Here is a 20077-nt window from a genome sequence, read left to right on the forward strand (position 1 = left end):
CAGGGAATAACGGTAAAATTTCAAAGTTATTACCACTGTACGTAAACTAATCTCCAAAGTGGAGGTCATAGTTATGTTAATTATTAACACGTGAACATATTGTTGATTAAAATGCTTTTCTTTTATCAAGAACGCCTGTTGCTCTCAAGGCGTTCTGCTGCTTGACTGGTGCCCGGCAACAACCCGCTAAAAACTGGGTTTACTATTCTGCTAGATGTTAAAATCAGAAAAACGATTAGCTATTTGTGACGACTATCACAATAGTCGATGCGAACTAATGTAAAATTTTGCTTTGAAGTTTGAATATATTAAAGCTATAAATAGATGTATGATGTTTCTTACCGTTTTGACCGAAGTTTATTGGGAAGTACAGCGGGGAAGGAGGTATCAATGAATACATTTTACTAAACTTGCGTGAGGTCAGTATAATCCGAAACGGAGAGAATGTTCGTGGTACTTTCCCCAAACGTAGGGGTTAAGCAAAGGAAACTGACCTCTTCGAGCGTTCTTCACAGTTTCAGTGATACCTAGCAGACAAAAACACCTACGCTGTATCGAGAAATTGAAAAAATAATTGAAATTAAGGTCATGTAAATTAACGCTCCAGTTAATGAACAGTGCTGAAATTAACGTTAACAATAATAAACGTGGCTTAAATTAACGCAAATTTTTGAAATTCCGTTATTATTGCGTTAATTTCCCTGCCTACTCCACAGACTTTTCCAGGGCCGATTGAGCGCGGCGGATTCTGATAGAGAGTTGTGGAGCATTGGGAGCGAGCGCGAAGCGCGAGTGGTGGGTGATGGGAAGGGAAAAAACAGAAAGGGAAAAGTCTGCTAAATCCTGTGTCGAAGATCTGCGAATGTGAGCGAAAATGTGTAAATCGTTAAAATACTAAAAATGACGGACTTTTCTGATGATGAAGCGCCTTCTGCCAGGATTGGGAGACTTTTTAAACGATTCCGTGGACGAAATAGAAGTTTCCATAGAACATTACACGACTCCAACTTTCGTGACATTTGTACCTTTGCCGTTCTATGTTAAATTCGGTCTTTCGACCTTATTTGCTTCTGACTTCTTTCTGAGGGGCACTGTTTTATTTGGAGGCATAATGTATTAAATAGAGCCGTACGATTGTGGCCTAGGAAGTGTCTCGCTGCGTGGTTTCCGTTTGTAAAGTTCAATCTGCCTCCTCTACATAGCATTTCTCCCAACGATCGTGAGCGACTGGGGACGAGGCAGTTAATTTCCGATAATAAGGTAATCAGCAACTTATATCGTAAACAAGTGATGACGTCACAAATGGTACAATATCCATGCTTTCTTTTAGTGAGATTTTTTTCGTGCTTGGGATCAGTGGGTTAGTTATCAGAAATGCGTTATCTACTAAAGCAATTTATAGTTTCAAATTCTGTTATAATAAGGAAAACCCAAGAAGTGTTTTCGTGAATGACTCACGTACTAGCTTGTACGTCAGAAGTATATATAAGTATATATTGTACAACACTGAATTATAACGATTACTAATTCCTCCCGCCTAGATATTGCAAAGCTAATGAATGGATCGTAATGTTGACTTCCTGGTATTTTCGGTCATGGCTATGTCGTACTAGTTGGTGCCGGTTAAGAGAAAGTTTCTGAACTCGATTATATTTTGGTTGCCATTTTGACCCAACACTCCTCCGCGTCCTTTTGTGTCGAAATGAGCTGTCAGTGACGTCACGAGATCATTGTTGAGGAAGACATTGACGCTTTTATCTGAACTGACTTCCAAACGTACACTGAACCAAACTCCACCACTTGGGCTACCATTGGGACAAGAGGCCGCCGAACCCCAGGCCACATGCACATTTCCGTTTGAAGCGTAACCAGGTTGATAGCATTGGTCTTGACTGTGGGGCCTAAATAAATCAAAAGACGAAAACTTGTTATAAGTGTTTGAATTAATCCGTATTTTAATCTTGTAAATGTACATCATAACCAAAATGTATCAAGTTTCTTTTGTGTCAACGCGGTTGCCACAAACGAAAAAAACTTTTAATTGCAACAGGTTTGCAAAAATGACTGATTCTTATAGAAATAAAACCAGCCCTGTCTATTTAAACGTTGCTCGTACTATTTTTGAACCGAGTAACAAGAATCACAAATCAAAAGTGGTCTACGTTCTTCTGTAATATATATTTAAAGTAATAAACGTAATGTAAGAGACCAAGGAAGAACTAAAAAAACCTTTTCTGGCTTTTCCCAGGTTACCTGAAGTACACAAAGTCAAAGTTGTTTTCGTCTATAACGTTATATAGAACCCCAGGGTGTCCATGATTTACGTCACCACTTTTTCCAATCACATTCATCAGTTCAACCGTCATCGTGTATGAGTCACCAGCATTGATCTCCTCCTCAGGAAGAACGCGACAGAAATAGGGTGGTTTGTCATGATCAGCATTCACTTCATAGCTATCTGTAGCTTCTGATCTGGTCAGACTGACACAGCCCACCGTTGGTGGAAGTACAGCTGTAACAGCAGACATAAGTAATACATCAAAAAATATTCGATGATATTCTTATCTCTTCATTAAAGTACATGTTAATCAGTTAATTCAATTCAGTCAGGTGCCTTTGTGTCTGAAGTAAAAATGAAATGTTTTATTTAAAATGCTAAAATATAATTTTAGTCCGAGTTTATATCCAATTATGACCATTTGCTATTCTCAAAGGTCGCCGACATTACTCTTAGGTGTTTGCCATGCCAGATCATTTTGAAAAAAAAAATAAGGGTATATCAATTTTAGCTCCAGCTCTTATGCCAGCGAATCAAGTAAAATATCTCAACCTACACGCATTTTAATTAAAGGAGGCAGTTACTGTGCAGGCCCCAGTTGTTGAAAGGGTGGATAACGCTATCCACAGGGTAACTTATTATCCAGTGGATAGCGTAGTATGTTTTGTCAGCACTTATTCACTGGATAGTGATTTATCCGGTGGATAACGCTATCCACTGGGTAACTTATTATCCAGTGGATAGCGTAGTATGTTTTGTCAGCACTTATTCACTGGATAGTGATTTATCCGGTGGATAGCGCTATCCACTCTTCAACAAATGGGGCAAGGATTTTAAATATAGTAAGTTAGGTATATATCAAAGGGAAAAGTCAAGTTGTTCAGTTACGATGGTCAGCTTGTCACTTGCTCATGCTGTTATTGGTATTGCTATTCGTAATCATGATATTTTTATCTCTTTATTTAAAGTACACGTTTATTATTATAATTCCAATTCAGTTAGATGCATATGTGTCTGAGTAGAAATAACATGCTTTATTATTTTACTAGCTCCGTGAGCGGTCAAGATGAAACGAATCCCGTGCTCTGATTGCCATCTTGCGCCGGGACGCCCGACCGCAAGCGAAAAAAAAAGCCGAAAAATTTTTAGTTCCGTCGTCGCTACTTCAAAAAGCTTTTCCGTCGTAAATTTGAGCTATAAAAGTATTTTCCGAAACAACACAAGTATTTTCTGTTTGTTTCTAGCGAAATGGAGTCCGATAACAAAGAAATAAATATTGAAGTAAGAACAAACAAATTAATCAGCAAATGCTAACGAGTTTCGTGAATTTTATTTGCCACAACAACCACCTAATACAAAAATGAAAACGCAAAGCGACTTGAAAACATGTTATCGGTTTTTTTTCGGCGGAAAAGGGAGAGAAGTGAGTGACATACCTGAAGAATAAAGACTTCGGCAAACTAGTCGTTTGTGTAAAATCTCCAAAATGGAAGAAAGCGGACGGTACGGCGAACCAGGCACTGAAAGCTTTTAAAACATCTTTTGACCGAAGCCTCTAACGCTCACGTCGAATAAGGTCGGGTCGGACATTTATATCAACGATGTAGGAAAGTTCAAGCTTTTCCCGTGAAGTCGACCAGTGGTAAGTCCCAAACGCTTTCAACAATCACAATTTCAATATTCAGCTCGTGTCAGGGCAGGTTTGCACCACAAAAGCGCCAGAAGCGAGCAAATACTCTGCAAAACTTCCAATAATCAAAAGCTGGCGGCCAGATGGAATGGACATTCTTGTTTTATGGATTCAAACTCAACGTTGATTCGCAATTTTAGCCATTTCAATATCCTTTTGACGGTTAAAAAACATCTGTTAAAAAGAGTTGAATTTCGCTGTTGTCGCGTCGTTTTACTTCAACTCGATTCATTCAAAAATTTGACAGTCACTCGTTAAACTTTTAAACCAATGAAATGATTTTAGCGTGCGCCATTGATTGTCCATGCAACTGGCTTCCTTTTCAGTACTCGAAAAAAGTCAAATAATAAATCCTTTATTGACCAAGCTTGTTCGGTCAAGATGGCAGGATATTGGCCTCGTTCTTTTTTTGCGTGTTTATGGACCTCGACTTCGTCTCGGTCCATAAACACGCAAAAAAAGAACTTGACCAATATCCTGCCATCTTGACCTCACGCTTAGTCAATAACCCATATTTATTTAAAAATGCCCAGTAAAGAACAAAGCTTGCTTTCTCCCGATGTCGGAACATACGACTTCAACCTTAAAAAACTTTACGTTTGTAATGTCCAATATTTTGTCATAAATCAAAACTATAGCAAAAGTCTCTAACGTGTTTGGTTATCCGCAGCCCGATCTGAGCACTAATAGGACAGTGTACGCGTCATGCCTGTGTAGTTGGGAAGTACGCGTCATTTTGCGCGCGCTTTCGTTGTCCATTTAACAAATAGATTTCATTTTGCCGTGCGTCTGTTCAGTAATAGATCACAGATGACGTCAAAATGTGGTATGAACAGAGAAGTGGCCCACGAGGCGCTAGCCGAGTGGGTCACTGATGTTCATACCACATTTTGACGTCTTCTGAGTATTACTGAACAGACGCACGGCAAAATTAAATCTATTTGTTTTATATAATAACACAAGACTTCAGCACACTTCTGTGTGAGCAATGCTGCCGTACCGTTGAGCTAAGTTGTTATGATTTCACTATTAAGTTTTCGTTAACACGAAGCATTGTTAATCCGATTGAATACACAGAAAAATGGTCAATTGAAAGTCAATGAAAAAACTAACCTTTATTCCGATTTGGAAAGTTGTTCAAATCTGTAAACATAACCGAAGCGTTCAACCACAATTCGTTTGTTTCCCGTGGCGTCGTCCAACTGTACAACACCGGTCAAACTTTTATACAGATTTCGGATAATTTCTCGAATAATTCACTGTCTTCTCCAAGCTTGTTTGGCCTATTTAAATGCTTCGAAAGGTGAACGATGCTTGGCGTATTGTTTCTCACTGAAGATTTGTAATTAAGCTGAACTTTTTTGCTTTGTTGTGGCCTCGCAAGTTTGAAAAACTTTGCCGACAACTCTGATTTGGACTATGAACCACTATGAACTCTGATCACGCGCGCGAGTCACACCACCGCGTGACGTCATCCATGTGTCTGTACTCTGATAGATCATAAGTAAGAACCAATCAAAATGCGCGTAGAATTCAGGTTATTATATAATTGTTGATAATAGACTGTTGTGTTTTTCAGTATTTATAAAGATGTTTTACTATTCAACCGAAGGTTGGTTTCTTTTTCAAATTTTGTTATAGTTTTGATTAATTGGTAACAGGACTTCGTGTCGTCCAATTCTGTCAGTAATCGTACTCGTGATTAAACAAATTGGACTCCCGCTACGCGGTCGTCCGATTTTGTTTACCACTCGTACGATTAATTACAGACCGAATTGGACTCAACTTAGTCCTTTTACCATTATTAATAATGGTAATAAGACAAGAAATGGCAATGACAAGAAATCGAACACCCGCTTCGCGAAAGTCCGATTTCTTGTCATTTAAAAGATAGAGTGATTTCATTTCACCCGTGAAACAATATCTACAAGTTTGAGCGTAATATTCAACAATAACAGACAATGGAATAAGTGTCTAATAGTATCTAAAAGTGTAATAACCTTTTTCAGGATTTTAGTGAAATCACTCTAACAAGAGGTCATTTATAATGATAATTATTTTACCTTGTTCACAACTCTCCCCAGTCCACCAAGCCGAATTGCACAAACAGGTGTAGTTCACGTGACTGTTTACGCACTTTCCATTGTTGAGACACGGATGCATGAAGCAGAAGTCTGCAACTGCATAAAACAATAAAAGGGGATAATTGCAATCTAATTTTTGCTTAAGTTTCACATTTCATTTCGTGTCCGTACGTTTACTGAGATTAGATACTGATATAATAGTAGACCCACTTACTTTCTGTTTGCATGTCACAGCGAGCGAGAAGGGAGTCTCCAGATCTCGTGGCATCTAACCAGTAATTGCCGCTGACCGCTAGTCCTCTTTCACTTGCTTTGATCTCTTTACACGAATCAGCAGGCAGTTCGGGAATGGAACCAAGGGGCACTGGAATTAATATATTCACATTATTTTGTAAGCATTAAGTAAGAGATTTTGATCATTTTTTTATAAGAAACATTTCAATGATATAAACATAGTGAAAAAAAAAATAACGAGCCAACAGCCGAGGAATAATTGTTTAGTAATTAACTTTTCAATACCTCTTTTGGGGGCCTTCCTCATGTAATATCTGTCCTTGTCCTTGACAAAATCCTCTGGCCTGGCCTCCTTAGTCCTGTTATTTAACTCACATATGTCTCTGAATATGACGTAATTATAGCTTTGACATCTGACGTCAGAATTGCACGCCTGTCTGCAATCAAGTGAACCGTGTCGAGCATTGAACGTCTTAAATATGTGGCCCTTAAGCATCTGTTGATAGATGGAGTAAGTGTCGACACCGCACTCCTGGCTGGTAATGTTGCGAAACAACACGGCAATAAGAATTATCTGTAGCCAAGTCATTTTGTCATATCAGGCAACTGGAATTTCCTTCAAAATAAAAACGTTTGTTTCGTTACTGGTTTAGTCTCTATTGATCAAAGTCTCCATTTCGTGTATATGTTGCAGGATAAATCCGTTCTCAGGTTAAATCCGTTTTCAGCCTAGTTTAATCTGTTTCCTTTTAGTGAATTCAAGTTATTTTATGTCATTGTGAAAATCGGATCTAACCTCAATACGGATTTAACCTACACTATATATAGTCAATGAACAAGTCGATTCAATATAATTTTTAATTTCCGAACCTCTCAATACTCTCAATATTTCCATACTCATGTCTTGCTACTAACAAGTCACAACGGGACCTCTGCAATGCACAAGTCATCATCCGCAGACAGAAAATGTAATTTGTGATGATCTTAAATTAGCATAAATTACTATTTTTCCGGCACGGATCAGAGGGCTGGGTGCGGGTTTGAGGTGCGCAGTGTATAGTGGGATTTGAGTTTAAATAGGTGGCCGTTAGAAAGGTGAGACATTCTACGGTCAGCCTTCGTCACGTTTTGGTCAATGTTTGGTTTTCCACCGGACAAAACTAGAGTCAGAGAAATTATTCCTCGGAACTCAATCGTGATCTTCTTGGTCAGATAAAGAATCTTGTCGCGACTATAATTTTAGTTCTACCAATATTTTTTCTTGGTTCTACGAGATCGAGCGATGAGGTGCCGCTGAGCAGATGCGGGATGTTGAAAGAAGCGCGTTGCTTCTCCTTTCGTTCAATAAGAAGAGTAATGAAGATCAGTTTAGAGCTAACAAATCGGTCCTAGACGCAATTGAAGACGATATCGTCGGTCTTTGTCGTAAAGACTTTGACAAATCCAAGAAAGCGTTCTATCGGGGAATGTCTTTTTAGTCGCCATTCTGCTTTGGAATGCAAACATCACGACGTGGCAGATGTCGGACGAAGACGATGAGAAGAAAAATTATAGAGCTGAAGCAAAACCAGGTCTCTGTAGAGACTCCTTTCTTGTGCTGGTCCTGCCGACTTACGGTCAGAGTGGCTAAGCAACAACGCCCAGGATCAAGGTGTAGTTTGTTCCATTTTACTTTTGGTTTGATTTCCTTTTGATTTAACACTTTATTCATGTTTTCTTTAAAGGCAGATTGCGTAGATCACTTCAGTTTTGGAAAGTAATTCCCACGCCTTGTTTCATTATAGGCACTATTAGTCGGGCTTCATGTTGCCACTACTTATAATTCCACTAATCACTAATTTATTGGTGCTGAAAATTTATCTGTCTTTGTTCAGATCACTATAACGGGCTTATTAGTTTTGAGTGTATCACTATATTTTCTACACCTTCTATCTGTTCCTATTTTATTCCTTGTTATTGCGTTTATTGATCTCGGTTAATTTTTGCGCATACATTATATTGTTGCTACGGGCAAAGGTTTCCCGTTAGTCTCCTATGCATTTTGCGTTCTACAGTATTAGTACTTTGCTTTATGGCGTTTTAGCCTTCTGCTTGAAGGGCATGTGCCCTTGAGGGGTCTATGATATGAGATTGTTTATGTTTAAGATTTGAATACAGTGCCCTTGAGGGGTCTATGATACGAGATTATTTATGTTGAAGATCTGAATACAGTGCCCTTGAGATTGCATAGAAGAGCCAATATTGTTGGAATTCAAATAAACCATTATTATTATTATTATTATTATTATTGTTTATGTTGAAGATTTGATTACAGTGCCCTTGAGGGGTCTATGATATGAGATTGTCTACGTTGAAGATTTGAATACAGTGCCCTTGAGTTTGCATAGAAGAGCCAATATTGTTGGAATGCAAATAAACCATCATTATTATTATTATTACCAAAAATAAGTCGTATTTGTAATGTATGCACAGATTTAAGTCAGAATGTATCTTTAGCCATTGTAAATATTTTAGAAATAGACAAATAAAATTATTACTATTATTATTATTATTATTATTATTATTATTATTGTTGTTTTTGTTGAAGATGTGATTACACTATCCTTGGGGGGGGTCTATGATATGAGATTATTTATGTTGAAGATTTGAATACAGTTCCCTTGAGGGGTCTATGATATGAGATTGTTTATCTTGAAGATTTGAATACAGTGCCCTTGAGGGGTCTATGATATGAGATTGTTTATGTTGAAGTTTTGAATACAGTGCCCTTGAGGGGTCTATGTTTAATGATTGATAATGTTGAAGATTTATTATCACTCCCCTTTAGGGGTCTGATATGAGACTGTCAATGTCAAGTATTTATATATTTTCATAGTGCCCTTTAGTGGTGTATAGAGTACATGTATGTTTCTTGTCGTTTTGTTTCTTTCTGGAGTAAGCGTTCATAAATATTGAATTGCGTTTCTCTGGAAGTTGCTTGTCTGTATGTATTAGCTTGCTTAGTCTCTCTTTTGTTCAAGTACCATTGTTTGTTTTCACATATTCCTTTATTATCACTTTGTTTCGTTTTTTCTTTAGACATTTCTGGCACGAGGTTATAGTCTTCACCTACATGTGATACAGGAGAGGTGTCTTTATTATTATTAAAAATAAAAAGAAAAAGAAAGAAAATGAAATTTACAGCTCTTGTTTTTGAGTGCTTCAGAGATTTCTCTTAGTTACACAGGAGTTTTTAACAGATGGAGATCTTTTGCCTCAACTGTGTTGGGTACCAGTCCCATCCCTGTAAAGCCCATCAATTGTGCCTCGTTCATGCAGTTAATGCTGTATTCGAGCACATCAGTGTTTTCTATCAGTTGCGCATTCCATGGTTTCAAGCCGCTGCACGATCTGGCAAGCTTGAGTGTCCCAATTATCCTTCACTGTTATAGCAGTTAAAGAAAGTACGGTCCACCAGCTAATCACTGAAAGGAATGCCCAGAATCAAGGTGTAGTTTGTTCTGTTTTGCGTTTGCTTTCAGTTTTGATCCTAGTTATCCATTGGTTTTTTCATACTAGTCGCATTTAGCGCTTTTCATTTTATTTTACATTAATTCAATTGTTTTTGTATTTTATTTCCTAGATCATGAGTCTGAAGCTTTGCCATTGCCATTTATTGATCCCTCTTTTCGTTTACTTGTTCTGTTGGTGTATTGTGATATTAAATCTGGTGTCAAGTGAAAAGATTGTATTTAATTATCACTTCAGTATTTTGGAAAGTTTTTGGTGCACCTTGTTTCATATTAGGCACAATAAGTAGGGGTTCAAGTTGCCACTACTTTTAATTCTGGGGTTTTTGTTACAAGAAATATTGTTAGATTTACCGGTAGTGATGATGGAATCTGTTTTTGCTAAGATCGCTTTTAGGAGCAATGTTAGTTTTAGTGACTTGCTCGGATCTGTCTTTGCCGAGATCGCTATTACGAGTTTTTTAGTTTGCAATGTTTCGTTTTATTTTCAACACCTCCAACGATATTTAATCCTTTATCTATTCCTATTAAAAATATGAGGAAAAGCGTTTGTATTATTGATCTTGATCTTTGTACCTTTACGCAATAATTTTAGTATTCTTATAAGCCAACGTTTCGCGTTGGTTTCCAATGCATTTCGCGTCCCACAATGTTAGTACAGTTGAATCCCGATAACTCGAACCCTCAGTAACTCGAACTCCCGCTAACTCGAATCTTTTTCGATTCCCCTTTAGGTCATTTTCTTACTGATTTTACCCTCGATAACTCGAACTCCCGATATCTCGAACCTTTTTCGATTTCCCTTGAAGGTTCGAGTTACTGGGATTCGACTGTACATTGCTATTTGGCTTTCAAGCCTTCTCCTTGAAGATGACGTGGCCCTTGACATGTGCCGTTTACGGATCTATAATATCAGTTTGTAATTTTCGATTATTTGTTTAACAGTGCCTTTGATGGGTCTATGATATAAGATTCTTAATGTTGAAGATTTGCATACAGTGTCCTTGAGCGGTCTGTCATACAAGTTTGCTTATTTTGAAGATTTGTAAACACTGCCCTTGAAGGGGCTGATGTGAGACTGTTGATGTTGAACAATTGTATATCAGATAGTACCTTGAGTGGTATATAGAGTATGTTTGTTGTAGTTTTGTTTCTTTCTAGATAAAGCGTTCACAAATATTTTATTGTGTTTCTTTGTTAGTTGCTTGTCTGTTAGCTTGCTTAGTTTCTGTTTTGTTAAGGCAGGTTGGGGTTATTTTTAATTTCGTATATATTCCCCCTCTTCTTTGTTGTCACATATTGTTTTATTTTCACTTGGTTTTTTCGTTTTTTCTGCAGACAGTTTTGACACGAGGTTCTGGGCTTCATCTATCTGTAATACGGGAGAGGTATCTTTAATAATGGAGAAAATGAAATTTACAGCTCTTGTTTCCAGATCTTCCGGGACTTAGTTACGCAAGAGTTTTCAACAGATGGAGATCCTTTTATGACTTTTATACAACTGTGTTGGCTACCAATCTCATCCCTGTGAAGCACATCAATTGTACATCTGCAGTATCTGCTGGATTCAAGCAAAATAATCAGTTTCCTCTATCAATTGCGCTTTCCATGGTTTCAAGTGGCTGCACGATCTGTGAACTACCCACTCAGATGATGGTCTCTTTCAAGGAATTTCCGCTAACATGGCCCTTTGGCCTCAACCTCTGTTGTGAACAATTAGTTACATTCTGTTGACACTCTCTAGCAAGTAGATGAGAAGTTCAAAATTATAATCACTTTGCTCTAGCCCTTTCTTTTTATCTCTATATGTTGGCTTGGCTGGCCAACGCACCCAATTTAATCAATGGTTTGTGTGTCCGGATGTGTAGTGGAGGCAAAATATGTAATTTGTGATGATCTTAAATTAGCATAAATTACTATTTTGCCGGCACGGATCAGAGGGCTGGGTGCGGGTTTGAGGTGCGCAGTGTATAGTGGGATTTGAGTTTAAATAGGTGGCCGTTAGAAAGGTGAGACATTCTACGGTCAGCCTTCGTCACGTTTTGGTCAATGTTTGGTTATATTTGTTTTTCCTATGTCATCAGTGGATGCAGGATTACGCTTCGTTTTGTTTAAATTTTTAGTTCTGCTATTATAATTGTATCACTGTAAGATCATATATTTCGAATGACGCTTCGTCTTGTTTAAATATTTAGGTTTGCTATCAGAATTGTATCACTGTAAGATCGTATATTTGGAGAAGTATTTGTTTACAGTAGTTAGATAATAATACCCTAAACCCCCAAGGGTTGCGCCACTGCCTTGGTCGGGGCCACACGTTCCCCGTTTTCTCCACTTGCTGGTTTTTAGGGGTTTTCGTGTCCGGCTTTGGTGCACTTAAGTATTTGTCATTTATTCATACCTTGTATTATATGTTGAGATGGAATAAACGGGACGATGGCTTGGCTGGCCAACGCACCCAATTTAATCAATGGTTTGTGTGTCCGGATGTGTAGTGGAGGCAAAATAGTGCAAATCAACCCTAGCTCTTTGTTTTAGTGAAATTAACCAATTAAAGGATGCTCTCTGCTTTTCAGAATTTTGCCGAGATTAAAATTGATTTAAAATCGCCGTGTTGGCAAGTTAAACTGGATTTATTCAGGACTGATTAAAAAACTAAATTCAATATGGCGGACTGGTGGCTTAAAAAATAAAAAATACATTTTTATAATCGCAGACATCCACCGAGCTCCTTTTCACCTTATTAACCATCATTAAAGATCTTTTTAAAAAAGGTAGCTATAGCTTCAATTTATTGAAGGACCTTGACTTTTAACTGTGAGAGCCTAGGCAAAAATACCAGAATCGCTGCCACGGTAGCCTATTTTTATTTTTTAAAAAATCAGCAAAATGTAAAAAAATATGGCCAGTTATGATCACTCATTGTAGTGTAGTTTGGCATGTTTAAATCGAAAAATGACTTCCGAACGAATTGTTTACTTTCAAAATCCACACTCTATGGCTAAAAAATGCATATTAAGGAGGGCAGATACTACGTAGAACACGATAACGACAAGATAGAGCACAAAATCACAAGCCAATTCAAAATGCAACCGTGGATACATTGGGCCTCCCAAAAACAACACACACAGTAGAAATTTGAATTTTTTTCTAAGAAGCAATTTGTTTAACGAAGTTTTGGGTGAGATTAATTTGTAGATGGGAGACGAAATGTAGACCATCGCTGTCTTCTCGACTTAAATCAACTTTTTAAAAAAACATTGTATGATTAGATTTATATCTAACCTGGATAAAAGAAACCTGATCCCAAAAGCCACTTGTTCAATAGCGAAAGAAGTTCTTTCGGCACAGCAACACAAAGAGAATTCGCAGAATAAATGCCCTTAGAATTTTTCCGTCTTTTGATAAATTTCGTTTCGTGATACCAGAAGAGTTTGTTATTGCTCGCGTTTTTGTAGACAATAAGTACTGATTTGACCCTGGGTGCATCTTAGTAATAATAAGGATTTTGACATGGACTCCAATATAACTATACAAAGTACAAAGATGATTTTTTAAAGGCTAATTAAAATTGTTTTCAGTAGACCCGGTACCTTAACAAATACACTTAATTTGTGAAAGAAATGAAATTTTAAAGCGCACTAGGGGTCCCCTTGTTTTAATATTTAAAGCTTTGCTGGCCTCTAGCTAACCCAATTTCAAGTCAGAATTTTGTGCCTTAATAAACGGATTAAGAATAAATCAATCAGAGTGGAAACAGTAAAACCGTAAACGTCGATTAACTTTAAGAAGAACAAGGCTTGTTAGCATAGCTTTGTTAGAACTGTACGGTACTTTTTCTTAGAATGAAATATTTAAATATCAATCATTAGTATAATGAGCCGATTATACATAATTAGAATGAGCCTACAGGTTTTAGGTAGAAGTGGAAATTTCTTGTCTAAACGATCGATATTGCAGATATAACTTTCCTTGCTGAAAAGCAAATGTTTTTTTCTAATTTCTCACTTTGACATTCATTCATTTCCCGCTCCAAGTAATGAAAACAAAACAGGCTCGAAACATACCGCGACAGGAAAACAAACCATGTTTATTCGTTATATAATTAAGGACTGTTTCCATCCTTGCGTGAAGATGGATCGAATTAGCATTTTACAAAAATACTCTACAGCACGTTCAGCAAAAACAGAACAGTCTCGAAAGACTTGTCCAAAGGACTTCTGGACTATTTGTTAAACGTCGAGATTACAAGACAACCTTTTTTAAATTGTGTTGGTTTCCAAAGAATAACCGTTATTACCACTGTACGTAAACTAATTGTCAATAGCGTAGGAGGTCGTTTTTAGCTAGAGTCGGTAATTCTTAAAGAAATTAAACTTTGACAGAAACTGCCATAGTTATGTTAATTATCAACACGTAAACATATTGTTGATTGAAATGGATTTCGTTTTCAAGAACGACTGTTGCTCTCAAGGCGATGGTGCCCGGCAACAACCCGCTGAAAACTGGGTTTACTATTCTGCTAGATGTTAAAATCAGAAATGCGAGTAGCTATTTGTGACGACTATCACAATAGTTGATGCGATCTAATGTAAAGCTATAAATAGATGTATGATGTTTCTTACCGTTTTGACCGAAGTTGATTGGGAAGTACAGCGGGGAAGAAGGTATGAATACATTTTACTAAACTTGCATCGAGAAATAGAAAAATAATTGAAATTAAGGTCATGTAAATTAACGCTCCATTTAATGAACGGTGCTGAAATTAACGTTAACAATAATAAAAGCGGCTTAAATTAACGCAATTTTTTGAAATTCGCGTTAATTTCATGAAGCGTTAATTTCCCTGCCTACTTCACAGGCTTTTCCAGGGCCGATTGAGCGCGGCAGATTCTGATAGAGAGTTGTGGGGCGTTGGGAGCGAGCGCGAAGCGCGAGTGGTGGGTGATGGGAAGGAGGTCGTTTTTAGCTAGAGTCGGTTATTCTTAAAGAAATTAAACTTTGACAGAAACTGCCATAGTTATGTTAATTATCAACATGTAAACATATTGTTGATTGAAATGGATTTCGTTTTCAAGAACGCCTGTTGCTCTCAAGGCGATGGTGCCCGGCAACAACCCGCTGAAAACTGGGTTAACTATTCTGCTAGATGTTAAAATCAGAAATGCGAGAAGCTATTTGTGACGACTATCACAATAGTTGATGAGATCTAATGTAAAATTTTACTTTAAACCTTGAATATAATAAAGCTATGAATAGATGAATGATGTTTTTTTTACCGTTTTGACCGAAGTTGATTGGAAAGTACGGCGGGGGAGGAGGGCGTACATTTCAAAATAAAGGAAATTAACGCGACGTGGATCGGCCACACGCTGAGGAGACCAAATAGATATGTAGTCAAGAGGGCACTAGTGTGGAACCCACAGGGGAAGCGAAAGAAAGGGAGACCCCAACAAATACCTTACGTGGAATAAGGCAAAGGGCACTTCACAAAATAGGGTAAGGTGGCGCACACTAGTTAAGGATATATGTTCCACATAGGAACGAAGAAGATTTAGTAAGTAAGTAAGTAACGCGACGTACACAAAGAAAAACGCTTTCTGAGACAACAGAAATAAGTTTATTTCAACTCTAGGCGAATAATCCAAAACGCAAAGAATGTTCGTGGTACTTTCCCCAAACTTAGGGGTTAAGCAAAGGAATCTGACCACTTCGAGCGTTCTTCACAGTTGCTGTATCAAGAAATTGTTAACGTTCCACTCAATTAACGGCGCGGAAATTAACGTTAACAATAATAAACGCGACTTAAAAAACGCAAATTTTTTAAACTCGCGTTAATTTCATAAAGCGTTAATTTCTTATAATAAGCCATAAGGTAATCAGCTATGGGGCGCCGAGTGTCAAAAAACTATTTAGTGCATTTTTCGCTATTATTTTTGTTATTTACTAAATAACAAAGATGTTCTCTTTGTTATTTAGAAATCACCAAGTTAGCGACTTTTACATTTACAGATAGAAAATTATTTTCACTCGGTGATTTATAAATTGCAAACAACTTGTCGTTGCGATTTATAAATCACCAACAACTCCTCTTTGCGATTTATAAATTACAATCAACTTGTATTTGCGATTTATAAATTGCAATCAACTTGTATTTGCGATTTATAAATTGCAATCAACTTGTTTTTGCGATTTATAAATTGCAGACTACTTATCTGCAATTTATAAATCGCAGTTACGTTAATTGCAATTTATAAATTGAAGTCGTTCATGCGTAATTTATAAATCGCAAATGTGCGATATGTAAATCGCAAATGCGTTTTATAAATCGCAAATGTGATATACAAATCGCAAATGCGATATATATAAATCGCAAATGCGTTTAATAAATCGCAAATGCGATATATATAAATCGCAAATGCGTTTTATAAATCGCAAAAGTGATTTATAAATCGCAAGTGCGTTTTATAAATCGCAAATGTGATTTATAAATCGCAAATGTGCGGTATGTAAATCGCAAATGTGATTTATAAATCGCAAATGCGATTTATATATGTCGCATTTGCGATTTATAAATCACATTCGCGATTTATAAATCGCAAATTGCGATTTATAAATCGCGAATGCGACATATATAAATCGCAAGTGCGTTTTATAAATCGCAAATGTGATTTGTAAATCGCAAATGCGACATATATAAATCGCAAATGAGTCATACATAAATCGAAAATTGAATTTTGGAGTCAAGTTTGTTGGCAGAAGTTAATGTTTACAGGGCGAGTTTAATTGGAATCACGAAATACATTTACATTTTTTTTCTGTCTAAAATAATATCTTTATTTCCTTCATGATTGTTGGCAGCCTTAAAATATTAATATATGCTATTTTCACTTGCTAAAAGAATCTAAATACCACTTGAGGAGGTTGTCCGCGTATTTAAATATTGAAATATTTTTCTTAGTTCTCAAGAAACCCAACAACTGCATGTATCAGAAGTTCATAGTACCAGCAGTGTACATGCATGGTATTGCGGTTGCAAATATGTTTTCGCGTAAAAAATATTTTTTACCATTATTTTTGACTGCTTTTTTGGTGCGCGCTATGACGGAATTAACTTAACTAGAAATGCCGAAACAGCAATACATAAGTAATGGTGACCACTATTTAGACTGTAGGAGCTTAAAATGGCTTTCAATAACAAAAATCCTATCGCAAATTCACAGACTACTAACCGCAGGTGGCGCACTGCACGCGCGAAACTTCTTGGACAAGGTCACAAGTCATTTTATCTCGCTCAAGGGTTTGTTCTAAAAATAGTTTTCTCGCGAAAGACATTGCAAGCGGCCCTAGCCCCATTTTATATGTAGGATTCAAGTATTATCAACTATCCACTTTCTTCCTTTTGGCATGAAAAGGCGAATGTTTCGTAAAGCTTGCAAGGTTAACCACACTGTAACCTATCAATAAGTGCCTGTAATACATTGTTATGATCTTAGTACCCAGAAGACAACAATAACATTAACAATAACAATATGAGAATTTTTTTAAAACTATGTTTTTTCGCAGGCATACATTCCATCTATTTGTCAGTCTACATGCTAAGATAATATATTAAAAAATTAAAGTAAGTCGTACAAATTAAATTAAATTAATCACGGTAACAGATCAGGGTCTCAAAGGGGTTTAGGGCTCCAGGGATCCTGGCTAAAAAATGCAGGGCTCCAAGGCTCCAAGACGAAAATATCAGGGCTCCATATCATCTGCTTTTGGGCTCCGGGCTCCACTATGGTCTACAATCTTAAGATATAAAAATTATTTTGTAACTCTAAATCAAGTCCGCAAATTAAAACGTCCACAATTCCGACCAGCTTTTTAAACCCAAGAAGCCAGTTATTAACATAATCGCGTACACTTGTAATAAGTACTATCCTCTCTTCAGATTCTGTTATTTTGTGGCAGTTAACACGCACAAACAAACAAAATGCAGTCATAAAACAAGCCAAAAAAAGGATCAGGGCTCCAGTCAGTAAAATGATCGGGCTCGGGGCTCCAAAGCAGAAATTTCAAGGCTCCGGGGCTCCAGGCACCGCCCCCCCCCCCCCTTTGAGACCCTGACAGATACCGTCGAATTCCGGTTATAAGCCCTGGGCTTATACAACTTCGTAAGGGGTTTTGGGTGGGCTTATAAGCGGAGGAGCTTAGGAAGGCTTAGCGGAATGAAAAAAGCGTTTCAAAAAGAGCCACGAGAACGTTGATCGAAATACGTTTTTAAGTTAAAAACGCATAATAAAGCAACATTTAGCCCTGTTTAGTACTGTCATCCGGTAGAGGGGACCTTTTATCCGGAGGGGTTTATAATCGGATGTATTTTTTTTTGTTTCCAGGTAGATGGGCCTATAACCGGAAGGGCTTATAAGCGGGGAGGGGGGGGGTGCTTATAACCGGAATTTTACGGTAGGGTTGAATAAAAAAAACTGTGCATGGGATGACTCAAGGGTACCTAAAGTATAGATTTGTGTCTCGGGACGACATCACCTTCTATAGATTACCAATTATTTAAAGAAGAGCTTCTCTTACAGAGGAGCCGAGTTGTCATCGAATGATCTTTAATAGATTTTAATAGGTTTGTAATAGATTTCTAATAGATTTCTAGTAGATTTTGATAGATTTTTAAAGGTAGATTTTATAGATTTTAAGCTAAGTACACGGCATCCTTGAAAAGCAGCTTAGAACGTAATTAGTTGTAATTTTAAAATTATTAGTTAGTTTAGTTAAATGCTTAAGGATTTTTTAACCGTTTACTCTAAAATCGTTATGTTTATTGGGTCCCCTCAACTTAATAAAGATGTTAAATTTAATAAAGGTGTTTTAAGTAGAACTACCAGGCAAAGTAATTATCTTAGACTGCCTTTTGTAAAATTAGAATCTACGAAGAAAGCATTTTATTACCATGGTTGTAAAGTTTTTAATGAAAACCTGTAGTTGTAAATTTTTAAATGAAAACTTGTAGATTTTAAAATTAAGTGAACTTGTAATTTTTAATTAAGGTTTTTTTATAGGGCCTCTATTGATAGCAGTAATTTTGTAATTTATAATTACTGAAAGAGCAACCCTGTTTAAATAAAGGCACTCTTCTTCAACCTCTTAACCCCCGCCCGCCCTCACTCCAAACAGTGTTGATCATTCAAGACCGAAAATAAACTATTAGATTTGAAGAAATGACTTATGTTATGCTGTAAGAGCGAGGCTAGGCCGCGCCAAAATTAAATTCCAGTTCAGTTTTATATACCGCTGAGAAAGAAAGAGCCAACGATTACAAGATGGCAACGTTTCACGAGGCGCCAAGTGTATGTCGAAAAATTTAAACCGCAAATGTAATTTGCGATTTATGAAACGCATTTGCGATTTATAAAACGCATTTGCGATTTATAAATCCCATTTGCGATTTATAAAACGCACTTGCGATTTATAAATCCCATTTGCGATTTATAAAACGCACTTGCGATTTATATATATCGCATTTGCGATTTACATATCGCACATTTGCGATTTATAAATCCCATTTGCGATTTATAAAACGCACTTGCGATTTATATAAAACGCACTTGCGATTTATAAATCCCATTTGCGATTTATAAAACGCACTTGCGATTTATAAATCACCTTTGCGATTTATAAAACGCACTTGCGATTTATCATATATGTCGCATTTGCGATTTATAAATCACATTTGCGATTTACAAAACGGACTTGCGATTTATATATATCGCATTTGCGCTTTATTAAACGCATTTGCGATTTATATATATCGCATTTGCGATTTGTAAATCACATTTGCGATTTATAAAACGCATTTGCGATTTACATATCGCACATTTGCGATTTATAAATTACGCATGAACGACTTCAATTTATAAATCGCAATTAACGTAACTGCGATTTATAAATTGCAGATAAGTAGTCTGCAATTTATAAATCGCAAAAACAAGTTGATTGCAATTTATAAATCGCAAATACAAGTTGATTGCAATTTATAAATCGCAAATACAAGTTGATTGCAATTTATAAATCGCAAAGAGGAGTTGTTGGTGATTTATAAATCGCAACGAAAAGTTGTTTGCAATTTATAAATCACCGAGTGAAAATAATTTTCTATTTGTAAATGTAAAAGTCGCTAACTTGGTGATTTCTAAATAACAAAGAGAACATCTTTGTTATTTAGTAAATAACAAAAATAATAGCGAAAAATGCACTAAATAGTTTTTTGACACTCGGCGCCCCA

General features: G+C 36.8%; 1 protein-coding gene across 1 annotated transcript; it reads right to left on the reverse strand.

Annotated features, from left to right (window-relative positions):
• Nucleotides 1–1321: 1321 nt before the first annotated feature.
• LOC144662733 (uncharacterized) lies at nt 1322–13219 on the reverse strand. Its single transcript, XM_078523618.1, has 6 exons — nt 13081–13219; nt 6572–6902; nt 6267–6416; nt 6032–6148; nt 2254–2512; nt 1322–1901 (listed from the first exon to the last, which is right to left on the reverse strand). Exons 2-6 carry the CDS (start codon nt 6873–6875, stop codon nt 1610–1612), a joined length of 1122 nt encoding a protein of 373 aa, XP_078379744.1. The 5' UTR covers nt 6876–6902; nt 13081–13219; the 3' UTR covers nt 1322–1609.
• Between the last annotated feature and the right edge of the window lie 6858 nt (nt 13220–20077).

This window comes from Oculina patagonica, chromosome 8 (assembly GCF_052425735.1).
Source record: "Oculina patagonica isolate OP01 chromosome 8, crgOcupat, whole genome shotgun sequence".
In the NCBI taxonomy this organism is placed as follows: domain Eukaryota; kingdom Metazoa; phylum Cnidaria; class Anthozoa; order Scleractinia; family Oculinidae; genus Oculina; species Oculina patagonica.